This window comes from Cottoperca gobio, chromosome 23 (genome assembly GCF_900634415.1).
Source record: "Cottoperca gobio chromosome 23, fCotGob3.1, whole genome shotgun sequence".
In the NCBI taxonomy this organism is placed as follows: domain Eukaryota; kingdom Metazoa; phylum Chordata; class Actinopteri; order Perciformes; family Bovichtidae; genus Cottoperca; species Cottoperca gobio.
This window is the reverse complement of record NC_041377.1, coordinates 8,350,001-8,371,794: the sequence shown is the minus strand read 5'-3', so window position 1 is coordinate 8,371,794 and position 21,794 is coordinate 8,350,001. Positions and strand designations below refer to the sequence as shown.

At 43.4% G+C, this 21,794-nt stretch overlaps 1 protein-coding gene across 2 annotated transcripts in view; it reads left to right on the top strand.

The window, feature by feature from the left end:
- ano2b (anoctamin 2b) overlaps positions 1-21,794 on the top strand; it is a 46,469-nt gene continuing 24,675 nt past the window's right edge. Inside the window, exons 1-14 of one of the 2 annotated variants that reach the window (XM_029462351.1) lie at positions 1-141; positions 3,109-3,489; positions 10,879-10,977; positions 11,270-11,421; positions 11,588-11,642; positions 11,725-11,776; positions 15,283-15,338; positions 15,737-15,784; positions 16,829-16,893; positions 17,248-17,382; positions 17,908-18,068; positions 18,874-18,956; positions 19,181-19,270; positions 21,468-21,551. In XM_029462351.1, coding sequence (XP_029318211.1) covers positions 109-141; positions 3,109-3,489; positions 10,879-10,977; positions 11,270-11,421; positions 11,588-11,642; positions 11,725-11,776; positions 15,283-15,338; positions 15,737-15,784; positions 16,829-16,893; positions 17,248-17,382; positions 17,908-18,068; positions 18,874-18,956; positions 19,181-19,270; positions 21,468-21,551 — 1,494 coding nt within the window. In that variant the 5' untranslated portion in view covers positions 1-108. The remainder of the gene's footprint in view (positions 142-3,108; positions 3,490-10,878; positions 10,978-11,269; positions 11,422-11,587; positions 11,643-11,724; positions 11,777-15,282; positions 15,339-15,736; positions 15,785-16,828; positions 16,894-17,247; positions 17,383-17,907; positions 18,069-18,873; positions 18,957-19,180; positions 19,271-21,467; positions 21,552-21,794) is intronic. The other variant, XM_029462352.1, reaches the window with a different exon arrangement.

Here is a 21,794-nt window from a genome sequence, read left to right as displayed (position 1 = left end):
ACCTCAGGTGCTGATGATGAATCTGGCTGCTTTTTTCTGCGAAAACCGCCAACTTTCTCTCCCTCTCTTCTTCTTCTACATCTCTGTGTGTTTCTGAAGCGCACCAGCATGCAGAACTCCCCGAGTGAAGACAAGACCCCTGTAAGTACATCAGTATCCCTCCGTCGACACTCTGTTACTTGTTGAATGATGCACAGACCCACCTGTGCTGCACTTTCACTTTACAACGATGCTGTGCAGAAAGTGCTTCTGTGGACCCGCTGTACACGGTAACACACTGTGTGGGATGAGCAGGTTCTGGAACAGATTTACAACCTTCAGGGAACGTGTGGTGAACACCAGCATCTGCAAACCCACGGAGCTTCTTCCTAAAGAAGAGCCTGCAAACACAAACTGCATGTCTCAGCTGGGGAGAACTTCCAAAACTTCCAATGCAGATGAATATTTCACTGCTGCTGTGTTGTTTGTCCAGTGAATGTAGTACAGCTGATGAGGTACTGATATATTACACACCTGAGGAGCAGTAATGCACCAGGTAACCTGAGTCTTCAGTTCAGTGAACAACAGCTGATTTATGTGTGGAATCACTCCCAGTGGACTGTTTATTATCCCCATAATAAACTCCTCTGTAGTCAGTGGGACTCACTGTACATGTGGCATTGTTGCGTCACATTGAATATAATATAATATAATATATAAATATAATTATATATAATGGCATAAAGTAAAAGTAGCACTATGTTGAGAATATGGTGTGAAACTAAAGATTAGGTTGTAAAGGAAGATATCAGTGTGTGCACACCTTAAGAAGTCCAATCAGTCTAAATGAATGAAAACACCTGTGTGAACGGCCCGTGGTGGGGGCTTTTAAATATTTTAGCTAATCTGGCATTGGAAGCAACAAAGCATGCGGCTATATTCAGTGACATCCAGGTCCGAGCTAAACTTCATGTTGACTGACAGCCAGGACAGAGCTACATGTCGTGGTGTTACGGACACGTGTCCTCAGTTTGTCCACTCGAAGACAAAGTCACTGAAGGACTGCTCGGCTTCTGCAGACGCTAAACCTGCAAAAACAAGAAACCATGAAATGCACCTTTAACTGCACTGCCAAGCTGAGAGAGTGCCTCGCTGATCCTGTGCTGCTGGCACTTATTTAAATGAGGAGACATTCAGAGCAGAAGTAGCCCCTTTCTATGTAAATGAGCACCATTATAGAAACAGTCCAATTAAAATATAAATAAAGGTATAAATGCTCGTTGCTAACATACATTAAAGTGTCTATAACACATGTTCTACACTCACAGTGAATCGAAGGATGATGTGGAACCTAGACTACGATATGAAAGGGGTCCCAGTGATGAGTTATATATTTATATATATATTTAGAATAAAACTCCGTATCCTTCACAGAGCTTCAGAGTCTCAGCTCACTGTTCAGCTGCACAGTTTACACCTTTGTCTAAATCTAATGACTATACGTTTCTTTCTTAGTACTTGACTTTTTGTTTTCATTTGAAGTACATGAGCATCCCATTCGTTCATTTGAAGATTAGTTCTTGTCAGACAGTGGAGCATTTAGCAGCTAAAGAGACGGATATTTGTGGTGGAGACCAAACACGGAGCTCAAAGAGAGAATACTGCCAGGAACACGACTCCAGATGAATGTTCGATCCATAACTTCTGGCTCTGCTTTGTATACGAGAACAACTGTTTGCTAATATAAGATGTTAACGTTCACTAGTTTAAAAGGTTTAAAGCCGTTCTTGATGAATGCCCACACATGTCAAACATCAGATGAAGCCGCCTCCGCAAGCTTTTGTTCTGTTTAGCAAGACCCGACCAAAGGCAGAGCTACAGTCACACACTAGTGAGGAATGAAATCATTCTTGACCCCACGTTTGTGCCGTATGTTTCTCCACCTAATGCATGTCAGTGAGGTTGTTCAACACTAATGAAAGTATGTAGCTGTGAGGGACAGTTTGTGAATCGAGTAGAATGAAGGTAGTAAAGATGCAAAGCATAATGTTTGGAGAAGAAGCCTCTCTCCTCATGCCCAGAGCCTGCAGAGCGCTCCCTCTCGTGTCCTCCGCGTCTCCCTCTGTCTAAATAAAGAATAAAGCTGCCAAAGGTGAGCTGACTGCCCACTCTGCTGCAGGAGGTTCTCACTTCAGGGTTTTTGAGAACCTGCCAAAAGCCACTTCTGTTTGCGTATGCTGACATTGCAGGAGATGTTTAAGTTCATTCAAACAGTCGTTACATAACAGCAGAGCTGCGTAAAGCTTCTGTCTTTACACGCTGTGAGGACTTGATTATTGTAAACAAATGTCTGATGGAGACGCTTTCCTCCGTCAGACTGCAGTCAGTGTTTTTACTGTGTTTTTACTGTGTATTTACTGTGTATTTACTGTGTTTTTACTGTGTATTTACTGTGTATTTACTGTGTTTTTACTGTGTATTTACTGTGTTTTTAATGTGTTGCTACTGTGTTTTTATTGTGTTTTTACTGTGTATTTACTGTGTATTTACAGTGTATTTACAGTGTATTTACTGTGTTTTTATTGTGTTTTTACTGTGTTTTTACTGTGTATTTACTGTGTGTTTACTGTGTTTTTATTGTGTTTTTACTGTGTATTTACTTTGCATTTACTGTGTATTTACTGTGTGTTTACTGTGTTTTTATTGTGTTTTTTATTGTGTGTTTTTACTGTATATTTGTACAGTACAGCTAATTTATTGTGTATTTGTACTGTGTGTTTGTACAGTACATACTTACTGTGTATTTGTACAGTACAGCTGATTTACTGTGTATTTGTACTGTGTATTTGTACAGTACATACTTACTATGTATTTGTACAGTGCCACTGATTTACTGTGTATGTGTACAGTACAGCTGATTTACTGTGTATTTGTACTGTGTATTTGTACAGTGCCACTGATTTACTGTGTATTTGTACAGTACATACTTACTGTGTATTTGTACTGTGTGTTTGTACAGTACATACTTACTGTGTATTTGTACTGTGCATTTGTACAGTGCAGCTGATTTACTGTGTATTTGTACAGTACATACTTACTGTGTGTTTTACTTTCTCTTGCCTCCTGCAGGTTGTGGGTTCTTCCTCCAGCCCTCCGGTTGGAGGCCTTTGCTTCTCTGACGGCAGACGGAAAGTTGACTACGTTCTAGTCTCACACCAGCGGCGGCGCGGCTCCATACGGTCTTTTGTCAGCACCTCGGTGTCCCACGACAGGTTATCTATTGTTTCCAACGGCAACTTTCCTACGTCGGTGGGCTCCGATGCGGCGGCAGGAAGAGGAGGCGGCGTACCGGGAGGGGAGGTCGCGAGTGTCGGCGAGGTGTTCATGGAGATGGGAGGTGCAGCAGGGAACGAGCTGACGGAGCCTGCGGACCATGAGATGCATCTCATCAGGCAGGAGTTTGAGGCCAGCCTGCTGGAGGCCGGCCTGGAGATAGAGAGAGACCGAGAGGTGAGTATGCATGTTGTATTATTAATATTAATATTAATATTAATATTAATATTAATATCATTTTCATTATCATTATTATTATTATTATTATTATTATTATTATTATTATTATTATTATTATTATTATTATCATTATTAGTGTCACATGTTCCAGTTCAGTGTTCACAGATATCAGAGCTGCACACCCAACAGGAAAACAAAATGACAATGAACAGAATAAGATGGAAATAAAGAATACAAATAAAATATGCAATATAAAGAAACATCTGGACAGCAGAGACGTTAGCTAATAGTCGACAGCTAAACCTGCTTTATTGATTCTTTGGTGGTTTACACTGAACTAGTCTCACAACAATAAAGTCAGCAGACACGGAGCAACATCAACATTCATGTAATGTTTCTGATTATCTTACGAATGTAAGTCTATTATTTACTTTGCTTTTGGTCTCCAACAACTCCTGAGGGAAATGTCACAAGCTAGCTGATAACGGCGTCTGCCGGCTAACGAGGGCCGGTAGCGTGCAGCAGGTCATCACAGCTTTTTGTGTTGCTGCTGGAAACGATGCTGATGAGAGACGTGAGAGTGAACCGAAGCTGTGGAACTATAAACCAAAACAATGAGCCGAAAGAAGCTAAAGTGCTCTGTAGAGCTGCGGGCAGCTGCAGTCCCAGGATGACTCTCTTTGGATCTGCCCCTCTGGGGAACGTTATGAGCATTATGTAAAAGAACACGAGCATGTACCTTTGCTGGTTCCTTGTTACGTGAAGGTATCAAGTTGTTTGGTATTTGGAGAAAGCTTCATCCAAGATGAACAATCAGAACAGCTGGAGAAGTGATCAGACGTGAACCTGCGGTTTGATACTCAGACTAGATGCTACAGTTTCTACTGACTTTACAGGATTTTAAAGACAAACTCTGACACAGGATCTGATGTAACTCAGTCTTGAGCTATTTAAGGTGAGCGCCTACATAGGAAGTTGGCTCCGATGGTAGAGGAAAGAGGTGGGTGAGACTCCATGTGTTGTGAAGGATGGAAGGTGTCTTACACCAGCAAGAGCCTCGTGTCACGAGGACGTTCCTATCAAACTTTTATTTCCCCTCTACGCTTATGTACCATGTTGCTCTGCCTTCTGCTGTTGGACACAATAACAGGTACGCCATGTACAGGTGTGTGTGTGAGCTTTAGAGCACACAAAGGCACGATGAGATGTTCACCTGTAAAACATGAACCAGCTTCATATAAATGTGATGTTTCCTACCTGTGGACATCCAACAACATCACCAAACTCTCATTCCTGGTTCAGTTTGTTGTCAGTAGCTCATTTTACACTGAACATGCAGTTGTCACACTAAGAATAAACAGCCACCTGCAGCGTGTTGCTCCGTGCTACCTGACAACACTTTATCTAAATAGCCTCCTCTCACTCTTTAGCAGGCAGCTTGTATTACACGGAGAGCAGCACAAGGCCTAAACATCGTGCAGGAAGAACCTCCTTCATGGATTCTTTCTCGCAGCGTCTTCAAACTGTTTTCCACACAAAAGATTTATTTTGGCTGCTGTATTGCCATGAGTGAGTGAAGCCTGCTGGGGTTCAGTCACTTCACACTGGAGCCTTAAATACACAACATCGGTTTTATTTTTTTATTTAATTTATTTATGAAGGCAAATATCAGAAAATTATAGATTGCACATATAGTGTCAAACGGTGATAAAGACGAGTTTAGGCTCAACAAAAGAGACGGAAACATGACAGGAAAAAAGAATCTTCCTAAAAAAACTGAGAATAATTCAATGAAAACCTCGAGAGCGTAGAAAGTGTCAGAAACAGCTTGTATCCAGGGCAACACACAAGTTGGTGCAAGCTGCACCAAACCTGCAAACCTGAGAAATGTAGAAAACATCAAGTGTGATGAGTCATTGAGCCTCATCCTTCATCCAGAAGCACAAAGGAAACCTTTCACCGCCATGTTTACAAGACAACAACCGTAACGACACGTGAAGCATTTACACTCTTTGTGAAGATATCAGGACCTCTCACAGAACTGACTGTGTGTGTGTGTGTGTGTGTGTGTGTGTGTGTGTGTGTGTGTGTGTGTGTGTGTGTGTGTGTGTGTGTGTGTGAGAGATACCTATTTCTCTAGATACATGTGACTGTGTGGACATGTGTGTGTGCTGGCTGGCAGCCAGTTGGCAGTGTGTGTGGTCTGCAGGCGAGTATTAATCAGATTGTTGACCGTGTGGAGCCTCAGCCAGGATGGGATTAGCTGACTGATCGCTCTGTATATCATCTCACGAGGGGCAGATCGACCCCCCGTCTGAACGTGGTGAGGGTACTCTTACAGAATGACTGACACACAGAATCACTCTCCTCATCAGATAGATGTGGTTGTGGACATCAGTGTCGGATAATAACTGTTAATGTTACAGATACAATCAGAAAACACTGATTTTAATTCTTGAATTTCATGCAGCGTGGAAACAGATTCTCTCCTCTGAGTTTACATAACAGAGACACAGAAAGCATTAACGTCTGACCTGTAGATGGATGACAGTGACATTAGACGTGTGCCAGAGGTTTAATGGACATTGTAGTAATTATTTAGGGATTATGGTTAATCTAAGAGATTGGTTAACACTGTCTATTGAATGTTGAACCTCAAATTTCAGTTTACTCCAAATCTGCTATTCAGCATTGTTAGATATTTAGCATTTTTGAATTGGACTCCTGGGTTGGACTTTGTGTCAGAAGTTCAATAGATGAAGTTCTGACTGAACACTTCAGGACCACGAACACGCGGCTGTAAACGTGATGATTCGGTTTGAATGATCCAAAGACTTTTCTAGATTCTGTATTTAAGCAGTGTTTAGCACAACCGCTGCAGGATTATAAAGTTATTAATTAATATTGTGCAACAGTTACATAGAGATTAGGTTCATCATGTGTTTTACTGCATACTTGGATTGATGTCATACAAAGTAAACCGAGTCATGTTAAACACATCACATATGTTAAACAAGGTTAACTTCTGTATCCAGTGACTAGATGACAAAGTCTTTTTTACATGAAATCCTCCTGCTTGTTTCCACCTGTTTGACTTCAGATTAATTGGATCCTGTAAAAAAAAAAAGTGTGTAAATGTCAAACTTGTTGACTGTGTCTGAGGATTATTGCCTTGACCTTCAATCTCTTACAGGAAACTTAATTAAATCAGAGCAAGATGTTAATTCAAGGAGTAGAGCCTCGGTCTGGGGGGGTTTGGGACACGGGATGAGCAGAATTAAGTTTTAGAATTTAACACCTTCATGCTCAAGTCCTGCTGCACCACTGTGCCAATAATCACAAAAGGTATCAGGGGCAAGAGGCCAGGGAACTGAAGAAGTGGTACAGGGGTGGAGCAGAAGACTTGAGGCGGAGCATGAGACCCCGGGCCGATGGTCTAGGGGCTGATGATCTCGGGGCCGATGGTCTCGGGGGGCCGATGGTCTGGTTGTTGAGGAGGTCGGCCCGGAGTAAAGTTGTAACGCTGTGATACTTTAATGCCATGATAACCGTCTCAGAAAGTATCACCATATTACAAAATTATTGATGAGTGCTCTGTTGCTAATGTTATAGGATAATATTAAACATTTACTTATTTACTACTAACGGTTCAGTTACTGACAGCAAACAGAAAAACAAGTTGTAGGGAGGAGCCCAACGTCATATTTCCAGTGAGTTCTGCACCTGATGTTACGGCTGTGCAGCAGCTGCTCCTGGTATTAAGGTAGCTGTGTCTGTGTGAAGCCACCATCAGCCTGTAGTGTGTATGTGCAGATGAAGCCCTGCAGGTGTGAGGAGCTCCTGTAATGCAGTTAACCCAGTTCAATGACTTCCTCTGATAACCCTCTGTGCTGTTTGTGTTGCTCTGTATCTGTCTGAGTCTTCCGCTGTGTGATCCCTGTCTCTGTCTTTATCTTCCTCTCTCCTCTTTCCTCACCACTCTCTACCCAGCCATCACATCGCCCAATCGATCACCTTCTCATATTCGTTGCGAACCCCCCCCCCCCCATCCAAAGACGCCCCCGGCTGCGCCCTACTTACCCCCCCCCCCAAAGAGATAAAGAGCTAATTGGAAATCCCTCTACTAATTAACCTTCTCCAGACTGAAAGGTATTTATATCCCCTGCTTTTTGATGGAGCGTTAAAAAAGAGGGGAGGGTGAGGAGGGGAAGGGGGCGAGAGAGCTGAGAAATGAATGCGAGTAGAATATAATGGATGTTGGTAGGATATAAGTAAGTGATGAAGGAGAGCGAGGTGTAGATGTGGAAGCAAAAGGAGGAAATAGCTGTTGCATTTTAACATAACTTTCTTAATTCTGTGACGGTACAATAATCACCATGAATTCAGTTTTCTGCAAATGAACATGTAGAGTCACCAGGTCACGTTCTGAGGGGAAAGGAGAGTTTTGTGGGATTGCAGATGGTGGAGTAGCTGATATAAAGAGAACTTCTAACATGTTAATGTTCTTCAGGCAGGGGGAGGAAGGAATGCCAACAGGGCTTATGGGAAATGTAGTCTCATTTGGACTAACTCTTGTGTGCAATACAGTTCAGTAGTTGTATTTACTGTGATTTTATATGTTAGCAGTAACTATTTAAAGAGTAAGGCTGTGCTCAGACCCTGAGTAAAATAACATAGCATCTCATTGATTTGAATGGAGGCAGTCCTGCAGTGCATTAGGGGTACCAACGCAGATCGCTCCAACAGTTGAACCTGGCTCAACCTTTGCTGCAAAACAACGCAAAATCTTCTAGCAACAAACTGCGTTGACCAATCAAAGTTAAAAAAGTGCACCTTCCTGGCGGAAACGTTGTGATGTGAATGCCATATTTGACTGTTTCATCACGTAACATCGCATAACATCGCGTAACACCGCGTAACATTGTGTAACATCGTGTAACACCACGAAACATCACGTAACATCGTGTAACACTGCGTAACATCGCGTAACATCGCGTAACATTGTGTAACACCGCGTAACATCGCGTAACATTGTGTACCATCGTGTAACACCACGAAACATCACGTAACACCGCATAAAATTGCGTAACATTGTGTAACACCGTGTAACACCGTGTATAACGGTGTATAACCGTGTATAACCGCGTATAACCGTGTATAACCATGTATAACCGTGTATAACCATGTATAACCGTGTATAACCGTGTAACACCAACTACCTCTTCAAGCCTAGTTCTCGGGACAAATACTTGTGCTTATTCTGCCCTAATACTGATTGGTTAGGACAAAAGTAAAACCCCACGCATAAACACATCGTCTGACTGAATAAAGAGGTGAAACGATGAATTTACAAACGTATGTTGTGTAAGAAATATATTTAATTAATAGAGTTACAGCTCGGGTAGCTTTACACTCCCTGGACAAAGGACAGAGTGGATGTGAGGGAGAAGATAAGGAAATATAAGAGTAAGAGTGACAGTTAGTGAGTCAGCCAGTCAGTCAATCAGTCAGGGAGACGGTGTAGGCGGGGAGCAGAAGGTACAGTAATATATGTGAGGAGGGGAGAGTGAAAGATCTCAGGAGAGTAGGAGTCGAGAGAGGAGAAAGGGAAGGGTTTCAGGTTTCCATAATTTACCCTGCCACCTTTCTCTTTTCACTCCCCCCTCTGGCAGAAGCTGATGGGGGGTCTGAGGGGGGTAAGGTTACCTGGCTGTCGTCCCCTGCTGGCTCTCTGTCATTTCTCCTTACACTCTCACTCACACCGCAGAGCAGCTCCATAATGGCTGCCACATAGATTTTGGAGAAACGCTTTTCACTTTCACTGCTCACATTAACTTTTTATTTTTTCAGAAATGGGCTTGTTAATGCGCTGATATTCAATCACGTACCTTGTGATGCTATTTGCAGCTGATAATTATTATTCATTTTGCTAATGCATGTTAAATAATAGTGACAGTGTGTGCACTGGACCATGATTCATGAGCAGAACCAGCTAGATGAGTCAGGATTTGATTTTAAATACAGTAAATGACAGGAACATAAAAATCATCCAATGTGTCAGGAACAGGCTGCAACAACAAGGCAGTGAAGAACAGTGCTCCAGGCTTTGCTTCAGGACCAGAGGCTACATCTATCTTTTATAAATACCAGTCATGAGATGCTGCCGGCCAAAGTGTTTCAGTGGGTCAGGCTGATGGCAGGGACTGCCTGCTTCAGATGTGAAGTCTAACTTCAGTGTTTCCCCTTCCGGTAACAAATGTATGTGCACTTCAGTTCAGTGTGAGAGCGTTTTGCTGTCAATTAGTGTCGCGCTAGTTTCTCTCCTCTCCCTTTTTCACTGAGAGCGAAGCTTTGCACACACACACACACACACACACACACACACACACACACACACACACACACACACACACACACACACACACACACACTCTGTGTTGCCACTTTTGGCTGCGCCGACACATTGTTTCCATTACAAGTTTTAAAGCGCAGAGTTGTGCCGAGTCACACCCGAGATTTAACATCTCCAGAGTCGGGCCACAGTGGGCTGACCCGCCTATAAGCAGGTTGCGGTGACGGCTCGCAGACCGCGGCTAGCCCGTGACAACCCCCCTCAAACAAGTGTATGTTGCGAGACTCGCACTTGACTGTGTGTGTGTGTTCACAGTACTTTTGTAGCTTCTAACTGAATCTCTGAGTTTAGTTTCTGTCGACCCTGTAAGAACTTTAGTTTACGGTTTCATGTTCACTTCCAGCTCTATAGGAGTCGTGCTAAATTACTGCTGATGAAACCCAACATTTACTTCATAATGAAGTCTTTAAATGAGCTTTTATTGTGAATAATGAATAGGAAATTAAATGAAATCCCCAATTTATCAGGTAATGTTCAATATAAATAAGTCCACTATTCCTCACTCACTCAGTTTTCCACCAAAGCAGTCGACCTCGGGGAAACTTGTGCAATCTGAGAAGTTATGTTGCAGCTTCAACAGCCAGTTTTGAGGTCTGGAGGCCACAGCAGCTCAGACTGAGGTCTGTCCACTGTAATGAACTGCAGAGCAGCTCGGACAGATGGTCTGGTAAACCAGCAGGTCTTTTCAGCCAAGTAATCTGGTAATATATTTCCCAGACTACAAACGCTGACGGTACAAAAAAAAAAGCTTTTAAGTAGAAAGCTTTGGCTAACTGAGTGCATTGTGTCTTGTTGGGATATATTCAAAGACACAGGTGTGAAACATCTGCAGCTCTCAAGCTTCCAGATTTACTTTAACCCTCTGAATGTGAATGTGACTGGGGAGACGTGTTTTCTCTTCCTGAAGGTTCAGACTGCGTTCAGTTGCATAAACATAATATCACATCTTTACATGAGTTCTGCTTGTTTTTCAGTTAAAGACCCACGGCCCCAGCTTCACTCGTATTCATGCACCCTGGCCCGTACTGTGTCGGGAGGCCGAGTTTCTCCGGATTAAAGTCCCCACCAAGGCGGTGAGAGCGCACTACTCGTAGCTTTAATGTTGTTAGTGGACACAGACATTGTGTTTCTGGGTCCATCACAGTCACTTGGTGTATGCTTGTTCTTTCTGTCAACATACACACATAACAACATGGTAACACTGCAGAAACGGGAGAAAATGTTAGTCCCTCACACCACATTCAATCAACACTCATACAGAGACTAATACTCGTGCTAATAATGTGTTAGGGCCATTCAATGTTGGAGAGATACTCTTGTGTCCAACATTTGTAATAAGTAGACTATTTCTGTGTGTTTCGTCAGAGTTATGAACTTAAAGAAGAAAGTGGTTTCGGCTCCACTATGAGCACAGTGTGGAGGAAAATGAACCAGCCTTTCCAGCCCAAAGTCCCACATCAGGACCAAGAACGCACCAAGTTCCTCACACACTGCTTCTCCAGGGACAAACTCCACCTGTGAGACACACACACACACACACACACACACACACACACACACACACACACACACACACACACACACACACACACACACACACACACACACACACTATACTTGCGTGCCTTTCTTTGTGCTCACATTAGTAAGCATACAGTTTTTTTTATTCATTGTTTCTTTCAGGTACAACATCCCATCTAAAGACACTTTCTTCGACAATGCCACCAGGGGCCGAATAGTAAGTGTTGATTCAGATTTGAATCTTAATCTCTTCGTGTCCAGGATATATCTCCATTCTGAGATTCTTGCTTCTGTCTTAGGTGTATGAGATCCTGAGACGGACGGTGTGTGTACGAACCTGTCAGACCATAGGTGGGTAGACCAACCATTCATGTGTGTCTGGGGGACTTTATTGAACACCTGCAGCCTTCTCCATCTTTCTGCATCTTCACATTGATATATACACTTTGACTTGTCAGTGATTACATGAATAACATTAGGTGGAAAAATGGAGCACAAAACCATTGATGACTCTGTCCACCTTTGACAAGCAGCAGGAGTTGAAACAACATAATCTGAAATCCTGCTTCAAGTATGATGGCCTGTAATGGATTCAAAACAGCAGATTTTGGAGGTCACCTGCTAAAAATAGCAGAGGTCTACTGAAGAGGTCATGCATCACAATACGGGCTTTAGTTTAATAAAAATGCTTTATGAGCCTTTTAGTGGATGTGTTTGATGCTGATAACAGGCTCATACTTTAGCACCATCCTGCAGAAAATAAACAACATATCTTTCAACAGATATGTTAAAAGTGTGCAGGGTGAAGCCAACTGTCAGTTGCAGTTTAAGGTTGTGCTGAAACTCTGGGAGGTGATATAGATATGCCTGCTGGGAGTTCAGTGGGGAGGTGAAGGGAAGTGCAGTACAGCTGGTGACCCAAACAAGGAGTTGATGATTGGATAATTGGATGAGACCAACACCCCGGAGAACATTACTGCAGCAGGACAAGTCCACCGGAGAACATTACTGCTGCAGGACAAGTCCACCAGAGAACGTTACTGCTGGAGGGCAAGTCCACCGGAGAACGTTACTGCTGGAGGACAAGTTGAATCAAATCAAATTTATTTATATAGCCCAATATCACAAATTATACATTTGTCTCAGTGTGCTTTACAGACTGTACAGCATACGGCACCCTCAGTCCTTCCTAAAAGAAACCCCACAATTAAAGGGGGAAAAATGAAAGAAACCTCAGGGAGAGCAACTGAGGAGGGATCCCTCTCCCAGGACGGACATACGTGCAGTAGATGTCGTGTGTACAGGATAAACAAGATAGTACAAATACAACATTTGACAGAAATTATGTTGTGATCAAAAAAGAGAAAGTATGGATGAATCCAGGAAAATGTCAAAAAGGCTTCCCGGTGTCCAGCAGGACCAGGGCAGCAGGCGCAGCCACGATTCATGATCCTGACGTAAACTTTATCAGTGGCAACCTGCCACATGAAAGACACAGAAACTCCGGGGATGATACCCTGGATGCCCATACATTTACATAATGCATACAGATAGAGAGGGAGAAGAAGAGAGAGGGAGAGAAGGAGGAGAGCAGGGAGGTGTCCCCCGGCAGTCTAAGCCTATAGCATCATAACTAGGGGCTGATCCAGGGCAAACCTGAGCCAGCCCTAACTATAAGCTTTATCAAAAAGGAAAGTCTTTAGCCTACTCTTAAATGTGGAGTGTGTCTGCCTCCCGAACACAAACTGGAAGCTGGTTCCACTGGAGAGGAGCTTGATAGCTGAAGGCTCTGGCTCCCATTGTACTCTTAGAGACTCTATGAACCACAAGTAACCCTGAAGTCTGGGAGCGCAATGCTCTAGTTGGTTTATACGGTACTATGAGATCTTTAAGATATGCTGGAGCCTGACCATTAATTGCTTTGTAAGTCAGGAGAAGGATTTTGAATTCTATTCTGTATTTTACCGGGAGCCAGTGCAGAGCAGCTAATACAGGAGTAATATGATCCTGTTTCCTTGTTCTTGTCAATACACGTGCCGCTGCATTTTGGATCAACTGAAGAGTCTTAAGCGACTTTTTGGGACAACCTGATAACAATGAGTTGCAGTAATCCAGCCTTGAAGTAACAAATGCATGGACTAGTTTTTCTGTATCATTTTGAGACAGGATGTGTCTTATTTTTATTTTTTAAAACAATATTGTTGACCCCGATTGAGAAATGTTCTGGAAGAGACGAATAAATCTCCTCTTGGATTTTCTAAATGAACTACATTCATGCCTGAGTGTTTATATATTTGTAGATTCTCACGTCATGCTGATAACAGCTGTGTGCATGTATGAGAGCCATCAGTCCCATATAGAGTGAGCTGACACCCGTTTGATTTCCAGTGTCCACCATATGTCAGGTTGGCTTCTCATCACAGCAGAAGGTCTCAGCCCAAGGCTACTGAGGATGCTGCAGGGGACGATGGAGGGAAATTATTTAAATATTGTGTATGCGTTTTGTCACACGCGCACACACACACACACACACACACACACACACACATACACACACACACACACACACACACACACACACACACACACACACACACACACACACACACACTCTGTTGCCCTCCCTCATCTCCTCCACAAGTGGGTCATACTTCCTGGGTCATGCAGAGATTGAAGCAAGTGCCTCTGGGAGTTGTGGTTGTACCTAGTTTGTGTGTGTGTGTGTATGTGTGTGTGTGTATGTGTGTGTGTGTGTGTGTGTGTGTGTGTGTGTGTGTGTGTGTGTGTGTGTGTGTTCCCAGTCCCCTTTAAAGCAGCGATAGTTAATTGATTCATTACTTTGTGTCAGGTCATCTGATGTGACAGTGTGACATTCAAAGGTCAGGCCTCTGAAGACTGAATCGATTCTTAAAATCACTGTTAATTAATAGTTGATGAATATCTGTGATGAAGGCAGATCTCACTGTTCTGATGGCATAAAAAAGTAACTTTTTACTCAGATTTAATGTATATGGTTGTGTGTTCTTTATACTGTGTCAGTTTTGCACAGTAAATCTCAGTACATTGCATCGTAGCTCTTGTATCACGACACGTATTGCATTGCCACATTCTTGGCAATACACAGCCCTAGAAATTTGGCGCATAATGTCAAAGACCTTTTGTAAGACCTGAGTTGAAAACTGTGAACTGAACTTCATCAAGAAAATACTAAAACAACAGAGCACTGTGCAGCACTAGGTGTGAGACAGGTAACAGAAGGTGCTCTCTTACAATGGCTGCCACTTACCTTCATCACATCTTAGAGCACATCTGGTGTGACTCCTGAGTGACTCCTGTTCACTGCTGCTCCTCTGTGTCTGTGATCGGACGGTTTGTACTTAAGTTGTTTGGTGTGAAGTCACTCCTGAGTGACTCAACTATTACTTCACGGCTGCTTTAAAACTTGATCTTCAGCCCAAACTATTACTGAAGTTTCTGATTGGCATTAAAGAGATGATCGGGTTACAAAGCAAGAGGAGAAAAGAAAGTGACAAATACTCCCCTGGGTTGTCCTATGTCTCTCTTTGTCCCCTCTCTGTCTCTCTGTTTAATTCAGAGAGGCTTTATTTGCGAGACCATATTAAAACACTGTCCTGCTAACGCACATTGTACAAGGAGGTAGGGATGTAGGAACCAATACTTCAAAGTAAAGTACTGGTTTATCTACAGCAGTCTGCAGGTCATTGGTCTTACTGTGATTGGTGCTCAGCACCACCTGACATACAGGAGGGGGCAGGGGGCTGGATGTCAGCTGCTCTCTTTTAAACGTTAATTATCAGTGGGTATCTGCCTAATTCTGATCTCTGTCTCTCTTCCAGGCATCAGCACATTGATAGCTAAAGGCGTGTATGACGCTGCCTTCCCTCTTCACGATGTAAGTGTGCGGTCTTGAACTCCCAGCAGATGGCCATTGGTTTCAATTTATTTCACTAATGTATTCAATTTCCGGAGACTGGAAACTTGCTTCAATATGAATCACAGTCAAAAAATAAGATTGGAAGAAAAAATAGACAAAATTAATATTTTCAGCAGCACATTGGAGAATAATGTGAACTCCATTAGCCTGTAGAGACACAAAGTCCAGGTGTCCTCAGATATTAAGATGTTCACAATGAAGCTTCATCAGGGAGAAAACACGCTGGCTGCTCCTCTGTGTCTGAGATCGGACGCTTTGTGTTTAAGTTATTGGGACAGTTTGTGTCTGATCGTATTGGTTGTGTTTGCAGTTTGTGTGTGTGTGTGTGTGCACTCACCGCTCTTCTTGCTCCTCAGGGGGACTACAAGGTCCTGGGACAGCTTGAGGAGAGGAGCGACAGACAGGTAGGCTGCTCTCGTTTCTCTCTTCATCTCCTCTTCCCTCTGCTCCTACATTAATGTCTCATGATGATCCAGTTCTTCAGAAAGTCACCTTGCTTATGTGATACAGTGCTGCAGCCTTTTAATATAATGGGACTGAATGTCTGTTCTCTAAATGTCTACTGTAGCTTTAAGATTCTCCAAACAAGACTTAATTTTGTCTGAGAGTGTTCCTCTGTCCCATCTGTGCAGCAGCGTTACAGACGCACTTTAAGTTCAGTAAACATTTCTCAGAGGCAGAGCTGGAGGCACAAAGATTCATCGACTGACTCCAAATGAAGGAGCTAAAGTTTAGAAGTGTCTAAAGCTACTTTTCCTTTCATTCTTTATTGTAATGATTCAGCATCATCAGGCTTCATAATATGCTCTCTTATCTTTGGCATAATGTTGTCAAACTGACTTAACGATCATTTGTATCACAGTAGCACTCTGTCCTGCGCTCTGTCCTGCGCTCTGTCCTGCGCTCTGTCCTGCTCTCTGTCCTGCTCTCTGTCCTGCTCTCTGTCCTGCTCTCTGCGCTCTGTCCTGCTCTCTGTCCTGCGCTTTGTCCTGCTCTCTGTGCTCTGTCCTGCTCTCTGTCCTGTGCTCTTTCCTGCGCTCTGTCCTGCGCTCTGTCCTGTGCTCTGCTCTCTGTCCTGCTCTCTGTCCTGCGATCTGTCCTGCGCTCTGCTCTCTGTCCTGCGCTCTGTCCTGCGCTCTGTCCTGCTCTCTGCTCTGTGTCCTGCGCTCTGTCCTGTGCTCTGTCCTGTGCTCTGTCCTGTGCTCTGCTCTCTCTCCTGCTCTCTGTGCTCTGTCCTGCTCTCTGTCCTGCGCTTTGTCCTGCTCTCTGCGCTCTGTCCTGCTCTCTGTCCTGTGCTCTTTCCCGCGCTCTGTCCTGCGCTCTGTCCTGTGCTCTGCTCTCTGTCCTGCTCTCTGTCCTGCGCTCTGTCCTGCGCTCTGCTCTCTGTCCTGCGCTCTGTCCTGCGCTCTGGCCTGCTCTCACACTGACTGCTTCCTTTCTGTCGGCAGGTTCTGAATGACGAGTGGGCCAGATATTCCGCCTTTTACAAGTACCAGCCCATTGATCTGGTCAGGTAATGTGAGCACAAACCACATCAGTAACTCATCTGTGTTCAGGCTCCATCTGATTCACAAACATTGCAGTGCATTCTGGTTATTGTAGTTCACTTACATACCTTAAAATGTACAGATTGTTTAGAGTCATTTAAATCAAAATGTGCCAGATCCCTGTCAATCAGATCCAACCACACCCACACAGTCCTGATGAAGCAGCTTCAAAACCTTTCATTGATCATGTGACGTTTATGTGATGTTGTGTTTGACATACAAATAAAACACCGATATGCTTCTTACTGTATTCTTGGATCAAACACCACACAGCTGATCTGTCACTTCCTGCTCCTGATCCCTGACCTCTGACCCAACAGGAAGTACTTTGGGGAGAAGATCGGTCTGTACTTTGCTTGGCTCGGTGTTTACACTCAGCTGCTGATTCCAGCCTCCATAGTGGGAATCATTGTGTTTGGATACGGGGTGGCAACAGTGGATACGAATGTACCCAGGTACTTGTTCTGACGAGCAACACAAACACACACCTTTCAGTTCAACTACGGCGCAAGAAAAGGACAAAACACACATAAAACGGCAGGCTGACAGTACAAACAACGGTTCAGATCACTGACAGGAGAAGCACAACATTAGGACTGCAACCACAATTTAAATGTACACACACACACACACACACACACACAAACAGAGATACACACACACACACACACACACACACACACACACACACACACACACACACAGACACAGGGATTGCCCAGACACCTGCAGCTTCTGGCTTTAGACAGGGATGTGTGGGAGGAACATACGGCTGGCAGTGTGTGTGTGTGTGTGTGTGTGTGTGTGTGTGTGTGTGTGTGTGTGTGTGTGTGTGTGTGTGTGTGTGTGTGTGTGTGTGTGTGTGTGTGTGTGTGTGTGTGTGTGTCTCTGTGTGTGTGTGGGATAATTCAGCCTACATTAGGGTCAAAGCAGAGAGGCAGGTGTAGGTGCTCTGTGACTTAACTCTTGCCTCCCCCCAGTCTGGAGATGTGTGACGAGCGTCTCAACTTCACCATGTGTCCTCTGTGTGACGGTGCCTGTGACTTCTGGCAGCTCAGCACCGCCTGCGGCACCGCCAGAGCCTCACACCTCTTCGACAACCCCGCCACGGTCTTCTTCGCCATCTTCATGTCTCTGTGGGGTGAGTGTGTGTGTGTGTGTGTGTGTGTGTGTGTGGGCTGAATGTGAAGATGCTCTTTAATCTTGACATATTGAAAGAATCTGAACTATCTAAAAATGTGATTTTCAACACAAACACTGTGTAGTAAATCATAATCAGCTTATTTTACACATTACACATCACATTATTCTCTTACTTTTATTAATAATGAAGCATGTGAGATGTCCAGGCTGAACATATAATATATAATATATACAGTATATATTATATACAGTATATATTATTATATACAGTATATAATATACAGTATATATTATTACATACAGTATATATTATTATATACAGTATATAATATACAGTATATATTATTACATACAGTATATATTATTATATACAGTATATTATATACCATATATTATTATATACAGTATATATTATTATATACAGCATATTATATACAACATATTATATTAAATGCTGTTTACAGCATATAATATAATATGCTGTATTTAATATAATATGCTGTATATAATATAATATGGTGTATATATTATTATATACAGCATATTATATTATAGATAGACGATTTGCCAAAATCCTTTGAGCTTTGTTTTAAAGAAATGATTCTAATAACTTCATGGGATGGATTTGTAAGATTTAAGAGTAATAAGAGTAAGTTATGTTTTTAAAAGTGAGCGTTACCTGCTCATGTGTTGAAATGATCAGGATCAGCTGATCACTGCTGATCCTAAAAGAGACGTGTGTGTGTGTGTGTGTGTGTGTTATATGATATAAAAATGACATGTGTGTGTGTGTGTTTGTGCAGCGGTGCTGTTCCTGGAGCACTGGAAGCGCCGACAGATCAGCTTGAGCTTCAGTTGGGATCTAACGGGCATCGAGGATGACGAAGTATATACAGCACACACACACACACACACACACACACACACACACACACACACACACACACACACACACACACACACACACACACACCAGTAACACCAGGAATGAGGACACCATGGATGAAGCGGCTTCTACAGCTCTTATGTTGACGTCACGTGACGTCAAGTGATGTCACGTTACTGCAACATACTTTACATGTTTGACTCCGCCTCCTGTTTCCCCCTCAGGAACATCCCCGGCCAAAGTACGAGACCATCCTCCTTCAGAAGAGACAGAGGAAGCAGAAAAATAAGAAGAAGAAGAAGAAGAAGAATGAGGTAGGACACATTAGAACCACATTTCCCATAAAGAGTGTTTGCATAATTAAATATGAACAACGTATGAATTCCATCCTCGTAGCTGGACCTGACTGCCAACAATACCAATGGAAAGGTATTGTAGAGTGAACTCATCATCAACTGTGTGTCAGGCCTCAGGCTTCACATGTCAGGATGTGATGATCACTGGCACCTGTGACCTGGGGGGGGGGGGGGGGCGGGACCTGAGGGACCCCGAGTAATCTCAGAGTCCACGCTTCAGTTCAGACCGTGTGTTTTTGTGGGTCTTTAATGTGGGGTGGGGGGTAGATTCACTTCATACATAAACTGTTTATAGCATAGGTCTTCAACAGGGGGTACTGCAGGGGGGTCGCAAAATTGTTTGTCGATAAAGCTATTAAAACAAATGAAAAATAAAAAATTAAAGTATATATTTTTTTTATCACAATTTTCTTTTTTGCTTTGCCATTCACATCCCCTCCTCCGCTGTACTTCGCGAAGGGCGACGACACACACACCTACAGTCAGAGACAGAGTGGAGGAAAGGAGAGGGGTGAACTAAAATATCCCCCCCCCCAATATATACAGTTTTGGCTGGGAGAGCCATAAAAGCCAAATATTTGTTTATGTATTTCCTTGAGAGACATATATTTAATACATTTGAACGCAACTTTATGCGTGCATTTTTTAAGAATAACACGTCTCTGAGTACTAATAGTGGAATCAGTGTTGCATTGAGCAGGTGCTCTTCTATTAAATAAACTAAACGCTTATGTTATTTATCTCATTTATGAGCACGTTTCAGTGTTTACTGCACGGGTGTCAAACTCAGGGCAATTATATCCGGCCGAGAGAAAATATCATATGTCTGTCATAACTGGCCCGCCGGTTTTGGTAATTAAATCAATGCATGGCACAACCACGGGAAAAGACCTTTGAGGAAGTATTTAAATGTGTGAATGAAATTAAAGTTTTTGGAAAGCAAAGGGAAACCACAGATCTCTGGGACGATGTGAGCTGGATTGTTTGTGAGACATAACGAAGCATCTCACTGTTAAACCTGCAGCTTCAGGGCCGTGTGATCACGGACATGTATGATGCAGTGAGAGCTTTCCAAGCCAAGCTGCCCGTGGGAGACTCATGATGCAGCAAGGAAACTTTCAGGTCACTACGTGTTTCCAAACACTGACAAACATCTCCACCGCTGTGTTCCTGACAGCATTCTGCTGATCAACTGAGCGCATTTGCCGACTTTGCAGCTCAGGAATTTAAATTGAACTGCTCAGCAATCCGTTTGCAGTTGACTTAAATATGTTCCATATCTTTTTGCACTTTATCCAATATGTGAGAACTAAAACCAAATCTGCTGCTAAATGTTTTACTTAAAAATTACACAGTATTATTATTTATTACTTGTTAATCATGTTAAAAAATGTCAGCTCAAAATTGTCTGCGAGCCATATTGCGTTATCGAAAGAGCCATATATGGCTCTCGAGCCATAGGTTCCTGACCCCTGCAGTAGGGGGTCCCTGCACCACGCTACACCAGTTTGGGGGTCCTTGGCCCGAAAAATGTTGAAGACCCCTGGTCTATAGATTAAATAGAGGATGAGTCTACACATCGCTGATATTTGACTTTGGGATCGTTTCCTGTCGTTCTGCAGCACAGAGAACACAAAGAAGTCGTAGCGTCGTCCTTTATGCTCCACAAGAAAAACACGACGGAACAAAACCAGCAGAACATTCCTGAAGTGTGCGTTTTGAATTCATCAGCAGGAACATAGATAAAGAACAACAAAGGTGAAGTCTGTAGGCAGATAATATGGCCGCCATCTTCGTTTCAGCAGCGAGCACCGAGGTGTCTCATGTGAAGAGAGACTGGAGTCCTGTGCTCTGTGCTCGTCCTGCGCTCGTCCTGTGCTCGTCCTGCGCTCCGTCAGGGGAAGCCTGGTCCAGGATGTGAGTCTTATTCCCTCGCTGGCCTGGTCTACACTACATATACTCTTTGATACAGAGATTAATGTCTGTAGCTGCTCATGACTGACAGTCAGCAAGGTGTGAAACTGAGAACTTATTATTAGAATAATTATTATTGTGAATGTGAAAATGTATTTGTGTGTGTGTGTGTGTGTGTGTGTGTGTGTGTGTGTGTGTGTGTGTGTGTGTGTGTGTGTGTGTGACCTGCCTTGTCTTGCAGCCAGAGAAGCAGGAGGACGGGACAGTGACAGGGAAGGACAGATGGAGACAAAAACTCCTGTCTGCCATGGCTGCAGGAATACCGGTAACTCTCCTCTCCTCTCCTCTTCCTCTCCCTCTCCTCTTCCTGTCCTCATCCTCTCCTCTTCCTCTTCCTCTTCCTCTTCCTCTCCTCTCCTCTCCTCTTCATCTTCCTCTCCTCTTCCTCTTCCTCTTCCTCTTCCTGTCCTCTCCTCTTCCTCTCTCCTCTTCCTCTTCCTCTCCTCTCCTCTCCTCTCCTCTCCTCTCCTCTCCTCTTCCTCTCCTCTTCCACTCCTCTCCTCTTCCT